The sequence below is a fragment of the Psammomys obesus genome, unplaced genomic scaffold (genome assembly GCF_907164565.1).
Source record: "Psammomys obesus unplaced genomic scaffold, mPsaObe1.curated_primary_1811, whole genome shotgun sequence".
NCBI lineage: Eukaryota > Metazoa > Chordata > Mammalia > Rodentia > Muridae > Psammomys > Psammomys obesus.
In genome coordinates, this window is record NW_026592118.1 from 38,510,069 (window position 1) to 38,531,389 (window position 21,321).

General features: G+C 38.7%; 1 protein-coding gene across 1 annotated transcript in view; it reads right to left on the bottom strand.

Annotated features, from left to right (window-relative positions):
- Window positions 1-21,321, bottom strand: part of Vwde (von Willebrand factor D and EGF domains) — a 69,672-nt gene that overhangs the window by 36,499 nt on the left and 11,852 nt on the right. The window contains 6 exon segments of the mRNA XM_055612562.1: window positions 7,219-7,292; window positions 7,743-7,957; window positions 12,635-12,779; window positions 14,595-14,684; window positions 15,749-15,993; window positions 18,120-18,185. Of these exon segments, the coding sequence (XP_055468537.1) occupies window positions 7,219-7,292; window positions 7,743-7,957; window positions 12,635-12,779; window positions 14,595-14,684; window positions 15,749-15,993; window positions 18,120-18,185 (835 nt within the window).

The following is a 21,321-nucleotide window of genomic DNA, read 5'->3' on the forward strand; positions in this document are numbered from 1 at the left end:
TTGTAGGTCTATATAAGCGAGTATATACCAAGTTTGTCTTTCTCCTTCTGGGATACTTCACTCAGAATGATCTTTTCTAGATCCCACCACTTGCCTGCAAATTTCATGATTTCCTCCTTTTTGATTGCTGAGTAGTATTCCATTGTGTAAAAATACCACAATTTCTGTACCCATTCCTCCGTTGATGGACATCTGGGTTGTTTCCAAGTTTTTCCAAATAAAGCTGCTACGAACATGGTTGAACAAATGTCCTTGTGTATTTGAGCAAATTTTGGGTATATACCTAGGAGTGGTATAGCTGGGTCTTGAGGTAGCACTACTCCTAGTTGTCTGAGAAAGCGCCAGATTGACTTCCAAAGTGGTTGAACCAGTTTACATTCCCACCAGCAATGGAGGAGGGTTCCCTTTTCTCCACAGCCTCTCCAGCATGTGCTATCACTTGAGTTTTTCATCTTGGCCATTCTGATGGGTGTAAGGTGAAATCTCAGGGTCGTTTTGATTTGCATTTCCCTAATGGCTAATGAGGTTGAGCATTTCTTTAAGTGTTTCTCTGCCATTCGATGTTCCTCTTTCGAGAATTCTCTGTTTAGCTCTGTTCCCCATTTTTTAAGTGGATTACTTGGTTTGTTGCTTTTCTGCTTCTTTAGTTCTTTATATATACTGGATATTAGCCCTCTGTCAGATAAAGGGTTGGTGAAGATTCTTTCCCAATCTGTAGGCTGTCTATTTGTTTTGATGACAGTGTCTTTTGCTTTACAGAAGCTTTTCAGTTTCATGAGGTCCCATTTATTGATTGTTGCTCTTAGAGCCTGTGCTGTTGGTGTTCTGTTCAGGAAGTTGTCTCCTGCGCCAATGAGTTCTAGGCTGTTTCCCACTTTTTTTTCCAACTGATTTAGAGTATCTGGTTTTATGTTGAGGTCCTTGATCCAGTTGGACTTTAGTTTTGTGCAGGGTGATAAATATGGATCTATTTTCATTTTTCTGCATGTAGATATCCAGTTGGTCCAGCACCATTTGTTGAAGATGCTGTCTTTTTTCCATTGAATGGATTTGGCTTCTTTGTCAAATATTGAGTATTCATAGGTGTGTGGGTTTATTTCTGGGTCTTCTATGCGATTCCATTGATCCTCCTTTCTGTTTCTATGCCAATACCATGCAGTTTTTATTACTGTTGCCCTGTAGTACAGCTTGAGATCGGGAATGGAGATACCTCCAGATGATCTGTTGTTGTACAGGATCGTTTTGGAGATTCTGGGTGTTTTGTTTCTCCATATGAAGCTGAGAATCTTTTTTTCAAGGTCTGTAAAGAATTGAGTTGGTATTTTGATGGGAATTGCATTGAATCTGTAGATTGCTTTTGGCAGGATGGCCATTTTCACAATGTTAATCCTACCAATCCATGAGCATGGGAGATCTTTCCATCTTCTGAGATCTTCTTCAATTTCTTTCTTCAAAGACTTGAAGTTTTTCTCAAACAGGTCTTTCACTTCCTTGGTTAGAGTCACACCAAGGTACTTTATGTTATTAGTGGCTATTGTGAAGGGTGCTGTTTCCCTAATTTCTTTCTCAGCCTTTTTGTCTTTGGTATACAAGAGGGCTTCTGATTTTTTTGAGTTGATTTTGTATCCTGCCACTTTGCTGAAGGTGTTTATCAGATGAAGAAGTTCTCTGGTTGAATCTTTGGGTTCGCTCATGTATACTATCATATCATCTGCAAATAGTGACACTTTGACCTCTTCCTTTCCAATTTGTATCCCCTTGATCTCCTTTAGTTGTCTTATTGCTCTGGCTAGGACTTCAAGTACAATGTTAAAGAGATATGGAGAGAGTGGGCAGCCTTGTCTTGTCCCTGATTTCAGTGGGATTGATTTAAGTTTCTCTCCATTGAGTTTGATGTTGGCTATAGGCTTGCTGTATATTGCCTTTACTATCTTTAGGTATGTGCCTTGTATCCCTGATCTCTCCAAGACTTTAAACATAAATGGGTGTTGGACTTTGTCAAATGCTTTTTCAGCATCTAAGGAGATGATCATGTGGTTTTTCTCCTTCATTTTGTTTATGTGGTGGATTACATTGATGGATTTCCATATGTTGAACCACCCTTGCATTCCTGGGATGAAGCCTACTTGGTCATGGTGGATGATATCTTTGATGTGTTCTTGGATTCGGTTTGCAAGTATTTTATTGAGTATTTTTGCATCAATGTTCATAAGAGAAATAGATTTGAAGTTCTCTTTTTTTGTTGGATCTTTGTGTGGTTTAGGTATCAAAGTGACTATGGCTTCATAGAATGAGTTTGGTAGTGTTCCTTCTGTTTCTATTTTATGGAATAGTTTGAGGAGAATTGGTGTTAGTACTTCTTTGAAGGTCTTGTAGAATTCTGCGCTGAAGCCATCTGGTCCAGGGCTTTTTTTGGAGGGGAGACTGTTAATGACTGCTTCAATTTCCTTGGGAGATATAGGACTATTCAGTCTTTCTACCTGATCTTGACTTAATTTTGGTAGATGGAATCTGTCAAGAAAGTTATCCATTTCATTTAGATTTTCAAATTTTGTGCCATATAGGCTTTTGTAGTATGACCTAATAATCGTTTGGATTTCCTCAGTGTCTGTAGTTATGACCCCATTTTCCTTTCTGATTTTGCTGATTTGTATGGTTTCTCTCTGTTTTTTAGTTAGTTTGGCTAAGGGTTTGTCTATCTTGTTGATTTTCTCAAAGAACCAGCTTTTTGTTTCATTGATTCTTTGGATAATTTTATTTGTTTCTAACTTTATTTGTTCTAATTTTATTTGATTTCTGCCCTTAGTTTGATTATTTCCAGCCGTCTGCTCCTCTTGGGGGTATCTGCTTCTTTTTTTTCTAGGTTTTTCAGTTGGGCCATTAAGTTGTTTGTATGTGATGTTATGGATTTCTTCTTGTAGGCACTTAGTGCTATAAATTTTCCTCTGAGCACTGCTTTCAATGTGTCCCATAAATTTGGGTATGTTGTGCCTTCATTTTCATTGAATTCTAGAAAGTCTTTAATTTCTTTCTTTATTTCTTCCTTGACCCAGCTGTCATTGAGTAGTAAGTTGTTCAGTTTCCATGTGCGTGTCGGCTTTTTGTTGTTTCTGTTGTTGTTGATGTCCAGCTTTAGTCCATGGTGGTCAGATAGTATACAAAGGATTATTTCAATCCTTTTGTATCTGTTGAGGCTTGCTTTGTGACCAACTATATGGTCTATTTTGGAGAAGGTTCCATGTGGTGCTGAAAAGAAGGTGTACTCTTTTGAGTTTGGGTGAAAAGATCTGTAGACGTCTATTAGGTCCATTTGATTTAGGGATTCTGTGAGTGCTTTTATTTCCCTATTTGGTGTCTGTCTGGTTGATCTGTCCCTTGATGAGAGTGGGGTGTTGAAGTCTCCCACTATTAAGGTATTAGGATCAATGTATGATTTAAGCTTTAATATTGTTTCATTTACGAATGTAGGTGCTCTTGTATTTGGAGCATAGATATTCAAAATTGTGATGTCCTCTTGGTGGATTTTTCCTTTGATGAGAATATAGTGGCCCTCCTTATCTTTTTTGATTAACTTCGGATGAAAGTCTATTTTATTAGATATTAGGATGGCTACTCCAGCTTGTTTTCTGGAACCATTTGCTTGAAAAACATTTTTCCAGCCCTTTACTCTGAGGTAGTGTTTATCTTTGTTGCATAGGTGTGTTTCTTGGATGCAACAGAATGTTGGGTTCTGTTTCCGTAACCATTCTGTTAGCCTGTGTCTTTTTATTGGTGAGTTGAGTCCATTAATATTGATAGATAATATTGACCAATGCATGTTAGTTCCTTTTGTAATGGAGTCGATGATCTTACCCTGTTTCATTGCTTGTTTTCTTTTCATTTTTGTTGGGATATTATCTGTATGCCCTGTTTTCTTGGGTGAATTCGTTTTCGTTGGATTGGAGTTTTCCTTCTAGTATCTTCTGTAGGGTTGGTTTGCTGTATAGATATTGCGTAAATTTAGTTTTGTCATGGAATATTTTGTTTTCTCCATCTATGTTGATTGAAAGCTTTGCAGGGTATAGTAGTCTGGGTTGACATTTGTGATCTCTTAGAGTCTCCATGATGCTTGCCCAGGCCCTTCTGGCTTTCATGGTTTCCGATGAGAAGTCTGGTGTGATTCTGATAGGTCTACCTTCATATGTTACTTGGCCTTTTTCCCTTGCTGCTTTTAATATCTTTTCTTTGTTCTGTAGATTTAGTGTTTTGACTATGATGTGATGTGATGTGTTTCTTTTCTTTTCTAGTCTATTTGGAGTTCTGTAGGCCTCTTGTATATTTATGGACATTTCTTTAAGTTGGGAAAATTTTCTTCTATGATTTTCTTGAAAATATTTTCTGGACCTTGGAGCCTGGAGTCTTCTTTTTCATCAATTCCTATTATTCTTAGGTTTTGTCTTTTCATAGCATCCTTGATTTCTTGGATATTTTGTGATTGGAATTTTTCTGATTTTACTTTTTCTTTGAGAGAAGTATCAATTTCTGCAAGTGTGTCTTCAGCTCCAGAGATTCTCTCTTCCATCTCTTGTATTCTGTTGGTGATGCTTACTTTTGTGGTTCCTGATCTTTTCTCCAAGTTCTCCAGCTCAAGAGTTTTCTCATTTTGTGTTTTCTTTATTGATTCTAATTCTGTTTTCATGCCTTGCACCATTTCTTTCATGTGTTTGAATTTGGATTCCTGTCTCTCTACGATGGACTCTATTTCTTTGTTCATTTCCTTTTTGTATGCCACTAATTTTTTCTCTACTTGTGCCTCTATTTGTTTGGCTATGTTTACCTGTGTTTCTTTAAGGGTTTTGTCTATTTCTTCTTTCTTTACCTCCAATTGACTGGCCAACTCTTTGAAAGATTTGTTCATTTCCTCCTTATGAGCCTCAAATAATTGAGCAAGCATGGCTTTAAGGTCATTTTCCTGTGCTTCTGATGAATTGGAGTATTCATCGATTTTGGGGTTTGCTGGTGAAGTCATGATGTCCTGATTTATGTTGGAAGTGTTCTTTCGCCTACCCCTGGCCATTGGCTTATCTGAGACCTTCCCTGTTTGTTTTTGGATTCAGACTGGTACTGTCTCTCTCTCGAGTCTGGAGAATTCTTCAGGAAGTTGAGATAGGTCCCGTGTCCTTAGCGTGTGCTGAGGACTAGCTGTACAGGCAGGTCACTTGGCAGAGATTGGGGTATCTGGGCTCTCTGCTCTCTGGTTTGGCCCTGCTTCTTTGATGTGCTCCGCCAGTTCCGTGCTGCTGTCACTGCCAGTTTATGAGGTCTTGCTGCAACTGGAGATTTCAAGGTGGTCACGTCAGTAGGAATCGGGGTAACCAGGCTTTCTGTTCTCTGGTTTGGCCCTGGTTAGTCTTAAACTGGAGGGCTGATGTGCCCCGCCAGCTCAGTGCTGCTCCGCCGCCAGGTTAGAAAGTCCCGCTGTAACTGGAGACTGGGTTGCTAGTCCAGATGCTTTCTGGGAAGTCCTGGGGTCTCTTCACTGTGCTCGCCAAGCTTCGGAGGCCCAGCGCCTGGTGTGTCTAGCTTGTATGGCGTTTCTGTCTGGTTTTGGTGAGTATATAGCGTATTCTCTGTCACTGTGGGATTGGGCGGGCCGTACCGTCAGTGATGGCGCTCCTGCGGAGCTAGTATGGCGTCTAGCAGACTCAGACCCTGGGAGGATGGTGCAGCCACCGCTTGAATCTGGGGCTCCGAGACACAGTACTGCTGGACTTTGCCGATAAAGGGCTTGGGGCTCCGCCTCAGTGGCTGCAGGCTCCAGGCAGTTAGGTCTGCGCTGAGAGAGGTGAGTCCGCTGTGCCGAGGAGGAGGGAGGTCTGGGGGAGGGGAGTGCCGAGAGATCAAAGGATCGTTTCTCACCTTCCCCAAACAAGTCCCTGGGTGACCCCAGACCAAGGTTTTCACCTCCTGCGATGTTCCCTGTTGTTTAGAAAGTCTCTCCGTTGTTTCCCTGGCTTCAGAAGTTCTTCCACTCATCAACTCAGAACTTTATCTCTTCCACAGCTCGGAAACTGTGTGTGCTAGTCGCCATCTTGGCTCCGCCCCCTTGCGTTAACTCTTTCCCACAACTCTCTCTGAATCCTAGGCTTAATTCTTCAAGGAGAACATTCTTGCTAAGTACGAATACGCTTGGCTGTCTTCCTTACCATGTTGTCCAACATGACCACTATTTAATGGCTTTCAATAACCAATCTCTTGTAATAAAATCATAAACTCTACTTCATCCCCTCTATTCTACCTGTCTTAATTATCTTCCCGGCACGTGTTTGTCTCTAACACTGTTTTATTACACTACTGTTGCTGTTAACTGTGCTACTGTCTCTCTTCTCCTATCCAAAGTTCAGCACAGGACAGAGAGAGTCCTTGTCTTCACTCACTGCCTTACCCTCGGCACGCACAAAAAGGCTTGTCACCTGGTATTTTACAACTAATATCACTGAAATAACACAGATTAAGCATAGCACCACCATGTTTTCTTGCCTCACCAAGGCATCTAAATCTCCAAATGCGGCCATAAAATATTTCTGCATACATGATCAGTCCTGACAGCGTTTCAATACTCATCAAAGCATGTGGAGTGTGATTTATAAGGAAGGGTTCTACAACTACTCACTCACGAATAGTCTTCCCGACAACTATCATATTGTTTAAAACACCTGTCACGTATCGTAAAGTTAGTTTTTACTAGACATCTTCTTAAGGATGTCTTACCATGACGAGGCTCCCAGGAGAGCTTAAATCTTCCTACAAGGATATTAAAGGCAATGTCATTTTGGTCCTTTTTTTCAGTACTTTGAACATTTTACTTAAATTTCAGAAACAATCACAAAGGCTTTTATGGTAGAAAAAAATAAATTTTCAAAAATAAACATTTTATTAATCAATTAAATGTAATTAGTGTTAAACTAAATTTAATGAATTAGTTTAGTCATTTCACATAAATCTCAAAGGTTATCTTCACCTGTAATAATTAAAAAAAATAGGCTCACTGGTTTTCTGAATTATTTACAAAAGGATGGAATTAAGGCAAAATTATCCTACACAAATACACTAGTATCTGGAAATAAAGCAGTAAAAGTACAAATCATTAATAAAGACAAAGAAATGATAAAAAAAGTGTGACAATTAAAACAAAACAGTGGCAAAAGCCACTGAAAGAAGAAAAGCTCAGGACAGTACCTGCCATCAAAGGTGATTATGTGTGGGTCAGTGAATGAATAGCAGTAAGCAGATGGGACGTCCTTGACTTTGATCTGCAAAGGAAAGAAATATTCGAACATTAACACGGTTGTTGGCTAGTGATATGTAATAAGTTATTTAGAAATTGGAATCAATAGCAATAGATTCTTATAGTTACTTAAAATAGAATTATTTCAAAAATAAAAAATTAAGTAATTTTAAAGGTTAATTATTTATATAATTCATTTGTATAACTGAATATGTGCCAAGGGTGACCAGGTGACCACAGAGACCAGAAGAGGGCATCAGGTCTCCTACAGCAGCAATTACAGGCAGGTGTTAGCTGGCCCACGTGGCTCTAGGAACCAATCTTGGGTCCTCTAGAAGTCAAGAAAGTATACCTAGCCCTTTGGCCAACTCCTAAGCCTCATTAAAGAAATTTTAAATTAAAAAACTAATTGTGGCACAAATATATCTTTTGAAATCTTCAGTAGTAAAGATGATTTTTTTTTTGATCGGTCAACCTGGACGCTGTCTGGAGTGTATCTGTCCCACAGGTAAACATCGTTAACTATCGGGTCCACAAGGACGTGTGTGACTCTCTCTCCATCCCGGGAAGGGTCTGTCACAGCAGTGTAGTACACTATGGCGTGGCTGCATATGCCATTGGCACAGGAATCCTGGTGAAGGTCCACGTGGCAGGAAGACAATGCCAAATTGAAGCCTAGGTGCTCCTTATCTATTTAGAGGGAAAAAAAAAAGACATTTTAAGTTTTTGCACGTACATACAAATCAAATGTAGTTACATGATCACTATGAAACATTAGACTACCATATTATTTTTAAATGTTTTTCTTTAAAAATTACTGTAATTTTTGTCTAAGTTAAAATAAAGCTACTGAATCTACTTGATCATTATAGATTGATATTAACTTTAAATATGTATGAACATATATAAATACATACTCACTGATATTTGCAATAAAGTTACAAACACATATGCATCTAGATATAATTCAAAAGCAATAAATAACACAGGTGGGATAAAGCTATGAACATTTTAGTGCCATGATTCCATCAACATATTATATATATATATATGTATATATATATATATATATACACATATATGCTATGAAGTATTAACATAAACATTTAATAAGAAAATGGCATGGTTCTCTTGACGGTGATCATGGCTAATAATCTTATTTCCCTCATAAGAGTCTGAATATATTCAGAACCTCAACATGGTTTTCTGCTTAAGTAACAAAGAAAAAGGGAAAGAAGTTTGAGAGGAAACAGTAATAGAAAATGAAAACAGATGGATAGCCTGATTTTTGACAAAGAAGTAAAAAACATACAATGGAAAAAAGACAGCATCTTCAACAAATGGTGCTGATCTAACTGGATGTCTACATGCAGAAAAATGCAAATAGATCCATATTTAGCACCCTGCCCAAAACTGAAGTCCAAGTGGATCAAAGACCTCAACATAAAACCAGACACACTAAACCTGTTAGAAGAAAAAGTGGGGAAGAGCTTTGAACTCATTGGTAAAGAATACAACTTCCTGAACAGAACATCAACAGCACAGGCTCTAAGATCAACAATCAATAAATGGGACCTCATGAAACTGAAAACCTTCTGTAAAGCAAAGGACACTGTCGTCAGAACAAAAAGACAGCCTACACACTGGGAAAGAATCTTCACCAACCCTATATCAGACAGAAGTCTAATATCCAGAAGATATAAAAAACTCAAGAAGTTAAAAAGCAACAAATCAAGTAATCAAATAAAAAGTGGGGTACAGGGACTGGAGAGGTGGCTCAGAGGTTAAGAGCACTGGCTGCTCTTCCAGAAGTCCGGTCTTCAATTCCCAGTATCCACATGGTGGCTCACAACCATCTATAGTGCCCTCTTCTGGTGTGCAGGTGTTCATGAAGACAGAACATTGTATAGACTATGAATAAATAAATCTTAAAAAGTGGGGTACAGAGATAAACAGAATTCTCTATAGAGGAATATAGAATGGCAGAGAAACACTTAAAGAACTACTCAACGTCCTTAGTCATCAGGGAGATGCAAATCAAAACCACCCTGAGATTTCACCTTACACCCGTCAGAATGGTTAAGATCAAAAACTCAAGTGACAATACATGCTGGAGAGGATATGGAGAAAGGGGAACCCTCCTCCATTGCTGGTGGGAATGTAAATTTGTACAACCACGTTGGAAATCAATCTGGCACTTTCTCAGACAATTAGTAATAGTGCTTCCTCAAGATCCAGCTATACCACTCCTAGGTATATATCCAAAAGATGCTCAAGTATACAACAAGGACATTTATTCAACCATGTTTGTAGCAGCTTTACTCGTAATAGCCTGAACCTGGAAACAACCCAGATGTCCCTCAGAGGAGAAATGGATATAGAAGTTGCGGTACTTTTACACAATGGAATACTACTCAGCAATTAAAAACAAGGAATTAATGAAATTTGCGGCAAATGGTGGGATCTAGAAAAGATCACCCTTATCCCAGAAGCAGAAAGACACACACAGTATATACTCACTTATAAGTAGATACTAGACCTAAAAGATAGGATAAACATATTAAAATCTGTACACCTAAAGAAGTTAAGCAAGAAGAAGGACCCTGGGATGATCAATCCTCACTTAGAAAGAAAAATGGGATGCACATTCAAAGTAGGAGAAAACGAGAAGCAGGACAGGAGCCTACCACAGAGGGCTTCTGAAAGACTCTACCCAGCAGTGTATCAAAGCAGATGCTGAGACTCATAACCACACTTTGGGCAGAGTGCAGGGAATCATATGAAAGAAGGGGGAGACAGTAAGACCTGGAAAGGACAGGATCTCCACAAGGAGAACAAAAGAACCAAAATACCTGAGCACAGGGGTCTTTTCTGAGACTGATACTCCAACCAGGGACCATTCACGGATATAACCCAGAACCACTGCTCAGATGTAGCCCATGGCCTCTCAGTCTCAAAGTGAGTACCCTAGTAATGGGAACGTGGACTGTCTCTGGCATGAACTCAGTGGATGGCTCTCTGATCACCTTTCCCTGGGAGTAGGGAGGTGCATCTTTGCCAGGCCCCAGAGAACGACAATGCAGCCAGTCCTGATGAGTCCCGATAAGCTAGGGTCAGACGGAAGGGGTGGTCCTCCTTCCATCTATCAGTGAACTTGGAGAGGGGCATGGTAGGAGATGAGAGAGGGAAAGTGGGATTGGGAGGGAATGAAGGAGGGGGCTACAGCTGGGATACAAAGCGAATAAACTGTAATTAATATAAAAATAAAAATTTAATTAAAAAAAGAAATTATAGTGGTCACCTATTAGGTTCAAGATCCTAGGAGAAATTTTTTTCTTCTTTTTCTTTTTTCAAAACAAGGTTTTCTCTGGAAGTAGGTAGGATAGACTGCTGTTGAATTCAGAGATTCCCTGTCTGTGCCTCATCACTCCTGGGATTAAAGGCATGATCCACCACCACTCACCTTATGTTTTCCTAGAAACACATTTTTCTTATACATATAAAAAGAATGGAAACATCCAAATTCATTAGCCAGCTCCCTGAGGGGAATGTGAATATGTGTGGCTTAGGTCCAGTCTATGGCTTCATTTCCCAAGTTTACAATGTGAGGCCCAAGGTTGTTCTCGAGGAGACTGTGCAAAAGCTGCACAGCCTCTGTAGGAACACATCAACAACGTGGACTCTGTCCATGTGGACACTGGGCAGCAGAGAAGGGAAAGAGCACCCAGAAAGAAAAGAGAAATTTATCTCTAAAAATAGAGAAACTGTTAATTGACAAAGCATAGAAACACACAAAATTCTCAGATACAACAGCATTGTTAGGTTGCATTTATGTCATTATAGCAGTACTTGCCTTAATTAAAGAAATTGAGAGAGTGCAAATATATTTAAAAATATACTTCTAATCAAGATAATTTTTTGCTTAACACAAATTTGGACTGTATCAGTAGTTACGTGTCTGTGCTTCCCAGAAGTAGTTTGAACTGGTATTGTTTGGTTCTTTTTTCTTTTTATTTATTTATTTCAATTTATTCACTTTGTATCCCCACTGTATCCCCCTCCCTCACCTCATCTTAGTTCCACTCACCCTCCCTCTTCTACCCCTATTCCCTTTCCCTAGTCCCCTGATAAGTGAGGACCTCCTCCTCTTCTAGCTGACCATAGCCTATCAGGTCTCATCAGGACTGGCTGCATCATCTTCCTCTGGGGCCTTGCAAGGCTGCAGCCCCCAGGGGGAGGCAATCAAAGAGCCAGCCACTGAGTTCATGTCAGAGACAGTCCCTGTACCCCTTACCAGGGAATCCACTTGGAAACTGAGCAGCCAATGGGCTTCCTCTGAGCAGGGGGTCTAAGTCCTCTCTATTGTATCACAGGGTCTGAACTGTAATAAAAATTCACTATGTCACAAGCCTTCAGAAATCTAAGTGCCCAATTAGGTATCTCCTAAACATGTAACTGACAAGTACCTTAGCATGACATCTTTGAGCTCCTTTTTTTTGCCTTTTGATTCACTTTTCTATGCATCTGGCAGGAAACTAATCTGGGCCTGTTAACCTTTTTACCTCTCTGATTCAGTTAGATTATAAAGCCATCAGCATCTAGGTACCCTGTGTTTGAGGATCTACTTAAAATGCTATATGAAGAATATATGATATGTAAGCAGGACTATGATCAGCCTTTACAGATTTTGTTTTAATCAGAAAAATCTCTTGCTTTGGTCAGAGGTGTAATTGGGAAGAAACTCAACCAGCCCAGCCACAGCTATACGTGATTTGCTCTCTTGTCTGCTCTGTCTTGCTCTAGGGAGCAATTTCCTTCTCTATATTGCCTTGGTAGTAATTTATAAATGGTCATGCATCATGATACCCATGGGATTAGTCATTCAAATGGAAGAACATTAAGACAAATGTCCCACATGGAGCTTACACTGGGGAGAGAAGTGTGAAGAATGCACTATGAGACACGTGTTCCAGAAGCTTCAACCCTGAGCACATCGCTCCTCCCTCAGTGAAAGCGATTTGGAAAACTAAAGAGCTGCTTGTCCCTCATCTCTAAAAACAAGGCAAAGAGAATAAAAAGTTGGGAAGAAGTAGTGGAGGTTAAAGGAAAGATGACACATCCCAAAAAAGAGAAGATAGCTCACTAGCCTGCTTGAGCCCTGGAGTGGTGGTGTTGGGGTCGGTGCAAGAAGCCCTTAGCTACTCATCAGTTCGGCCTTGTATCAGATCATTAATGCCACGGAGCCATTAGCTGATGTAAGCATGAAACATTTCATTTCCGAGTACAGCTTAGGGACTTACTATAAAAGAGAACCAGGATCAGTTATTCTCTGAAATGTAATAAACCAAAATGAATTTAGTGTGTTACCTTGCTCGACAGTTTTCAGTTTTAGAGAGATTTTGCATCCTTGATCAAGCTCACTAAATTCAGAGCAAACAATAGGAATTGTACTCTCTATCCTCAGCTGGTGGTCCTTTCCATCTTCTAGGATGGTGCTTAGTTCAGGTTTTAACTAGTATGAGAAAACACAGCAAGTTAAGTTCAAACGGAAGGTATTATAAGGGTTAATTTTGAAAATGTTTTTCTCAACAGATTCTCTTTTGCTCAGTGAGCCATTAGTAACACAAGCATTCAGTCTTATTTAACTAAACTAGGCCAATTAACATCAAACTGGTAAAAAAAATATAAGCCACTTCTGGTGGCATCCAGAGAGTTTCAGTACCAGGCCCTCTCTGAGTTTAGGCTCAATTGTTTCCTCAGCATTAGTTGGACAGGCATGCGACCAAGCTGGCTCCATTGATTCTGGAGGATGGAGGAAGAGAGGTGATTGGGACTTCTTCTCATTTGTTTGCTAATGATTATTGACAAAACCAAAGAAGAACCTGGTTATTTTCAAAGACTTATTGTCACCATTGAAATGTATGTACAACTTACCACATAAATTAAAATTTTGTCATCACGTTCATTATTCCACTCCTCAGCTTGTTTCTGACCTTTTCCTTCTAAGTTAGACTTCCTGAGATCTATTGCTAGACAGCATGAATCCACTCCAGTCCACAAGACAGTCATACATGGAAGCAGGGATCTCCTGTTATTCCCATAGCCTCAAGTCTTAGCTGTCTCTCCAAAGAATGGCTTCTTAGTGCTATTTCTCTGATAGTCTAACTGGAAACAGTGGCTGACCCCTGACATTGTCTAGCTGTGCACCTACCAATGCAAATGAAAAGGTTGCTGCTCTTCCAGAGTCGGAGCTCGGCTTTCTCACCCACTGCTATCTCTTCTGACAATGTAATTCCATCTCCTCTACCGGAGCTCTGTCCACATCTACATGGACCTTACCTAGACAAAGGTTTTCATCGTATCCCTAAGTCCTATCCTCACATCTGTGTACTTTCCTATATTATCTTTGAATGAGAAATGGATCCAGTGGCATCTCCAGTTTCATGAGTGAGATCCCTGCTTTCCAGTTTCCACGTCTTAATGCTGCCCAGTGTCTTCCACTGACATGATTCCCTGACACTTCTGCTTACCTGGTGGAATAACTCGCCACGCTCTAGATCCAGTGAGACCAGCAGGAACCAAAAAAGATGTTGTTTGGTTAGCACAGTCATGGCAATCCGTAAAGCCAGAAGCGTGAGTCATTTCTGCTCAAGTCACAGGTGCCAGCCCTCCACCTGATACTTGTCATCAAGCATTTACAACAGCCAAGTAGTGGCACTCTGATAATACATAGTCAACTATCTAGTAGAATGACTTACAAAAACAGAGCCTTTGGCTTATCCTAGTTTGAGCTATTGCTTTGGCCCCTCCTCCCACAGGTTCATGAATCATGATACTTCGCTTTATCAGGGCAGACAATTTTACATTCAGTAAGAGTTGTACTTTGAATTCTTTTAGTCTTTCCTGAGAGCCGCAATATTCTGCAACACACTTTCTCAAGATGCTAGGTGATAGCAGCCATCTACAGCTTCCAGTGAGCCGTGGGCAACAAAGAGTAAACATCCAGCACACCACAGTGTGCTTATGGCTAAGCTATGATGCCTGCAACTTGGTGGCAGCAAATGCATTTTTGACTTGCCCCCCCCCCTTTTTAAATTTGCGATGAGCTTACTGAGACACAGTGTCATCAAAAGTCAAGGAGCACCCCGAATCAGCTCATTCCCATGTGTCTTCAGGCTTCCTTGTACATGAGTGTCATTCAGGTTATTCTTCAAAACTGCAGACTATGTAGCTTAAGCTTTCTGATTCAGCCTACCATGAGGGCCAGGACCCATCATGGGCAAATCACAGTAAATAACCTTTCCAGTTCATACTCACTGCGACACACCTTAATTCCTGCAAAAAATCCCTGGCTTTCGACAGCTATACTTTGCACATCGGGTTTCTCCAAGAAAAAGACGGAGGCACTGCAGAATATCTATGAATACAGTTAAGGAATAATCATTTAGTAGTGACATTATAAAAAACATGCAAATTATTATCTTTACATCTTTAAGGCAATTGTAAATAAATGATAAAGTTAAGAGCCAGTGGTGAGACGGTCAGCACTTACGAAGACTTGCTCTTGCAGAGGGGACTCAGGTTCCACTCTCAGCACCAACACAGTGTTTCATAGCTCTACATAAGTCCAGAGTCAGGGATCAAATATCCTTTCTGAACTCCATGGACTTCAAACACATATATGCACACATATCCATACACACACTTGTGGGTAAAACACTCACACATAAGATAAAACAAAGAAAACTAAATTTGAAAATAATAAAGTACCAAACATTTCACACACTTGCCTAAATTTTAAGAAAAATTCAATCATAAATATTAATTATTTGGACCTCAATGTAAAGTATAGTGTGCTTTTTATTTAATATATATTTATTTAAAAGAAGATAGAATTGTATTGGCATTAATACCATTGAAAAATTAACAGCCTTACCAGGCCACAGAGAAAGACAGTGCAGCCAGTCCTGATAAGACCTGATAGGCTAGGGTCAGAGAGAAAGGGAGGAGGACCTCTTCTATCAGTGGATTTGGGGAGGGATATGGGAGGAGAAGAGGGAAGGAGGGTAGAATTGGGAGGAATGTGGGAGGGGGCTACAGGTGGGATACAAAGTGAATAAATTGGAATTAATAAAAAATAAATTAATAAAAACGTGAAAGCATTAAAAAAAGAACAATTAAAACATTGCTTTCCAGTATATAATAATTTAATCTTAAAATCTGAAAGAAAAATACAGTCTTAAAGATTCATTGAAAATCAGCAGATTGAGAAAAGGAAATCTCTAAACATAGTCACCAAAAGTACATTACTAATATTTCTAGCTGTTGCTAGAATTAGCACAATTACCAAGTAGAAAAAAATTAAGCCAAGGCTGCTTTATATTCTGAGGACAAAAGCAGCTTTCAGTGTTTGGCTTGAAATCCGTTTTTGGAAACCAATATAGTCATGAAAAGAAAATATAATATATATTTTTTACATACCCTGTCTCCAAGTCTGAGATTTATGCCGTCAAATTCTAAAAGCGAGAATGCCTGAACAGTGCTTTCTTGTCTCAGCTCTTCTTTGATTTCTTGGGAAGAAAGCCTAGACCAGGCTATGAGAAAGCCTACCGAGTTGTTCACAGGGGAAACATCAAAAGCACACCTACAAAGTACCCGAGAACCGACCAGCTCTGCGGTGACCTTTGGCCTGCCTGGAGGTGGGGGAGGCAGCATGGAGAGCTGGCCTGGAGGGAGAGAGCACAGAGGGTCAGTCAGGTATCTTGAAGAAAGAAAATAATCTCAGCGAAAAGGGACCCAACGACTATCAGTCTGGGACCTACTTTAAGGGAAAATTGATATCCCTACTTTGGGGAAAAATGATTATTTTCTAACAGGCAACAAAGAGAAACGCTCCTGTTTAAACTATGATGAATATTGATTGGCGTCAGAGTAATGGCTCAGCCTTACATTAATCATGGGGAACCTCCGCAAAGCCTGGATTGTGAAAAGAAGTGATTCACATTCCTCAGGCAATCATCGTTTCTAAAATATAGAACAAACAAGAATTTAGGAACTAGACTTTGTAATATCTTGTCTTTAACTATTTACCACAGCATCAAATGAAGTAAATATTTTATAATTTGCTTTTCACTCAACTCCTAACTTTGGGTTAAAAGAGTTGTTAATTGTGCAGTGATTATTTTGTCAGTGAACCACTACACTGAAGAGCTGGACAATTGCCTTGTTCTTTTCTGTTTTTTTTCTGAGGCTAAAGATATGCCTGAAGTTCCTTCTAGGACCTGTTTAAAGAGTTCAAAGTTTGTTTGTTTTTAATTCTAGGCATTTGTAAAGTTAAATCTAAAAGTCTATAATGATTGTTTTGTTTTGTTTTAGAAATAGAAAAATATCTGACTAATAAAATTAACAAGATGCTTTACTATAGTCTGAAATATACATCTTTCTATCACATACATTATTCTTCGGTGACAATCACAAAGGTAACTTTCTAGATCTGTCACACAGACACTGGAAAACTCTTAAAAACATTGTCTTGAGGCCTTTTCTATAAAGAAACTTACTTTCAGATTATTTAAAGCATTATTTTGCTAGACAGCATATCCCCAACACTAATGGCAAATGAGTTGTTTTGAAAGTAACATACTAACAACAAACATGGTGGAGCCTAGAAAGGGTCTTCTTACTTAGCTCATGCTAGCCTCAAGCTCTTGATCCTCCTGCCTCAGTCTCCCAAGTGCTGAGATGAAAGCGTGCCCAGCTACAAATATTTTAGTAATCCTTAAGCCAAGTGACCATAGTCATAGTGAGCTTTTTGCTCAAGTTACTTCGAATTGTGTGCAGTTTTATATAGCCTAAATTCTATGTAATTATACAAATGTTTTAAATAATCACAGTGGCTGAAATAAGTGAACAAAAAAGTAAACAGATTTTCCTGTTGCTTCCTGTGGTGCTGGTTTTGAACCCAGGATTTGATACAGGACAGACAGGCTGGGACCCACTCAGTGTACCCCACTACCAACTGAAATGAGTTATTCATTCAAGGAGAAAAATGGCTTTTTTTTTCTTTGATACAGATCCCTAGTTAAGAATATCCAGGCGTAGTGTGCATAACAGATCAATAATCATATCATGTGCTTACTGCTACAATGATTAAGGAATATTGCTTTTTCTTTCATATTGCAGTCTAAAAAATTAGGGAAATAATAACCATTTAAATAACAGGCTCTAATGAAGTTGAGACTTCGAGACAGCATAATGTTTTCATAGCAGATAGACAGGGAAAGAGGCCTGCAAAATCGATGTGCAGATGGAAGAGTGCAGAGTAGTAGCTCAGAAATATTAGCTATAGTAACTAGACGAAAATGACACCTCCTGCTTTTAAAGAATCCTAGTTGTCTACAGACACGATGAAATGGCTTAATTTTTGTTTGTTTGTTTTGAGAGAGGATCATCCCATGAGGCTAAAAACTTACAAAAATCCTCCAACTGTGATCGCCGATAGTTTTAAAACATTTTTTAGTATTATAAAAACTGTTACAACTATTGTGCTTCACACATTCTTGAACAGTTCTAGAAGGCAAAGTTTTGGAAGTAAAACAATAAGTACAAATGCATATACATTTTTATAAAAATTAAGTTCAATCACCAAATTTTCTTGTGCATGATTCTGCCAATATTTACAGTTTTTTTTTTAAAACTCTGTGCTTCTACCAGCCTTGGGGATATGTTCTACTCACACACAATAAAAAAGTTATTGATATTTCGATCAGACTGGTGATGCTTGCATAACCAGAGAACAAGCATATTCACAGAAGTCACTATCACATAACATAAAAAATAATGTCATACACACCTACACAGCCACCTCCAGTTTCCGTTTCTCCAGGGCCACATGTGTGAAACTTCACATCAGAAATAGCTGCAAAAGATTAACATTTATATTTTTACTTAAATGACTCTGAATACGCATATCTAAAAACAGGTCTTTGGGAAAGTACATTTTAACATGAACTTGGATTTCTTAGTTGTTCTTACAGGGGTTTTTCGTAAGAAGTTTCCCCCTTTGAGGATAAGATCAAACTGAGATGATGGATGATCAGGGATTGTATTTTGAAGTACTTGTAAGCTTTCATACCTCCTTTGGGGTATGAACTAGCAGGACACACTAATAATTTCAAGTGTTTGGGCTGCAGGAGTCCTTATTTCTTGTAGAAATGCAAAGCGGTGCAGCCACTTGGAAGGGCAATTTGGCATTTTTACATGACGTTAAACACACACACACACAATCATTCTGCCTCTCTCCTTCTGATGTTTACCCAGAGAACTTTCAGACAGACTTCCTCATGAAAGATGAACACAGACATTTAGAAGAGTTTTGTTCATCATTGTCCATTTTACAGGGTTTTTGTGCAGACAATAATTTTGGTTTATTGCCTAGAAGATTTGTGTGTGTGTGTGTGTGTGTGTGTGTGTGTGTGTGTGTGTGTGTGTGTGTGTGACCTGGTCATAATATTTTCATTCTCAAGCTAGGGTTTCCCTTTTTAGGCCAGGCTGGCTGGGAAATTGCCATGTTACCCAAAATGACCTCAACTTCATAAATTTCTTGTCACCTCAGCTCCCACATGCTGGGAAGATCATTGACTATTTTCATCCTAAAACTTCCAAAATACTCTTCTTTTGTTCCTGTGTTTGCTCTTTTGAGCAACACTGCCTTCACGGGAGTTTGACTCTAGTCTCTCAAGACTAGATTTTCCTTTTCATTTATCTACAAGATTTTGTATAAAATTGTAATCATTTCAACTTAGTATGTTCAGAAAGTTCCCACTCAAAGTAGTATAGTTCCTGGGTCCTCCTTCTGAAATGGTATTGAACTAGAATTATACCTTCTTGAATTGGAATAGAGCCACTGCTTTTAAGTAACTTAACAAGTTAATCTAGGATGTCAAAGTATTAACAGAATTGTTCATAATTATAACATTGTTCTTGTTATATTATCTGTGGATTTTTTTCTGGGGTTCTTTCCCTTTATTTTTATTTTCTTTTTTTTTCTTTTATTGAAAATAGATTTTTTTCTTATACAAAATATTCTGCTTATAGTTTCCTTTCTCTTTACTTCTCCCAGTCCCATCACACATTCCCCCCCTCCAGTTCCATCCCCTTTCTGTCTCTCATTAGAAAAGGACAGTCTTCTAAGAGATAACAATCAAACATGACAAAACAAAATATAATAGTAAGATGACGCAAAAGCGATCATTTAGAAGTTAGGCCACAGAGGAGGACATTGCAGACAGTCCTGAAGATAAAACAGGGTCAGATGAAAGGGAAGGAGGTCCTCTCCTATCAGTGGACTTGGAAAGGGGCAGGGAGGAGATGAGGGAGGGAGGGAGGGTTTGGGAGGGAATAAAGGAGTGGGATACAGCTGGGATACAGAGTTAACAAAATGTAACTAATAAGAAAAATAAAATTAAGAAATAAAAAGAAGTTAGGCACAGCAACTCAACAGAAAAAAAGGGGTCCCAAGAGCAAGAACCAGACTCAGAGATCCACTTATTCTCACAGCCAGGAGTCTCGTAAAAATACTCAACTGAAAGCTATAATATAATATATAATATAATATAATATATAATATAATATAATATAATTAATACAATACAATACTATATTATATATTAATATATAATATAATATATAATTATATAATACTATATGATATTTTATAATATTAAATAATATAATTATATAAATAATTTAATATAATATATATTATAATATATATATATAATATGCACAGGTCCTGGTACAGGCTGCTTGCTGCTGTGCTTGCTGCTTCAGTTCTGTGAGCTCATACGTACCTTGCTCAGTTGATTCAGCAGAAGGCCTTGTTTTAGTTGTATCCCTAATATTCTTTGCCTCTCCCACTCCCTTTTCCTCCCTACTCCCATTTCTACATGTGTGTTCCTAGATATTGAACCTGTGCCTTTCAGCATGTTAAGCATACCTGCTATACACAGTTGGCCCTTTTCTAAACCATAGTTATGGATAGAGAATTATAGCTTTCATTTAATTACTCAAAGGAATATATTTGATTCATGAAATTGTCTGTTGTTTATTTGGATTATTCTTTATTGATTTCTATTATGTTCATTTTTTCATCTTATTTTCTGAGTCTCATTTATCTATCTTTCAGTCTCTAAATGTGGAAATTGAGGTGCTTAATTTGTAATTTTATTTTATAAAATAACTGTTCAATGAATATTAATTTTAATTAGCATCATGTTTATCTATCTATCTATCTATCTATCTATCTATCTATCTATCTATCCATTTATTTACTTACTTATTTATTTATTTATTTATTTATTTATTTATTTATTTATTTATTTATTTATGTTACATCCCGATTAGAGCTTCCTGCCCAACTGTTCTCCCAATCTCTCCCTCTCCACCCCCCCCCCCGTCTGCGTATGCCCTCCTCTCTTTATCCTCAGAGAAGGGAAGACCTTCCACGGATAGCAACTCACCTCACCTGGGCATATCAAGTTGTGGTAGGACTGGGCACATCTTTTATTGAGGCTAGGCAAGGCAGTCCAGTGAGGGAAAAAGGATCAGGCAGGCCCCTGCTCCTGTTGTTAGAGGTTCCACATGAGGACCACAGCTTCATTTTTAAATCATCTAGTTTCATTGATTAAGGGCTCAGGATGATGTGTATTATCGTGAATAGTTTCCATCCACTTATAAAAATTGTTTACTCTGCTTCCCTTGTGTGGAGTTGCCTTGAACGTCACTTAGATCAAGTTGGTTGACAGAGTTCCTCTAGTCTCCTTTCTTCTGCTGGTTTCATTTATTACTCAGAGTGGCTGGCGATGTGCAGTCTAATTGGAGGCTTGCCTATTTCTCCTTGAATATAAGGGCCGCCTGTTTTGCATCACACAGCATAAACTTGTTTCTGGCTCAGTCCCTAGAACTACTATTTCTGTCCTGTTATGAAACTTGTATTTTACCATATAGAAAAAAAAAAAACCTTGTTTTTCCTGAGTCTTCACCTTCTACTTTCT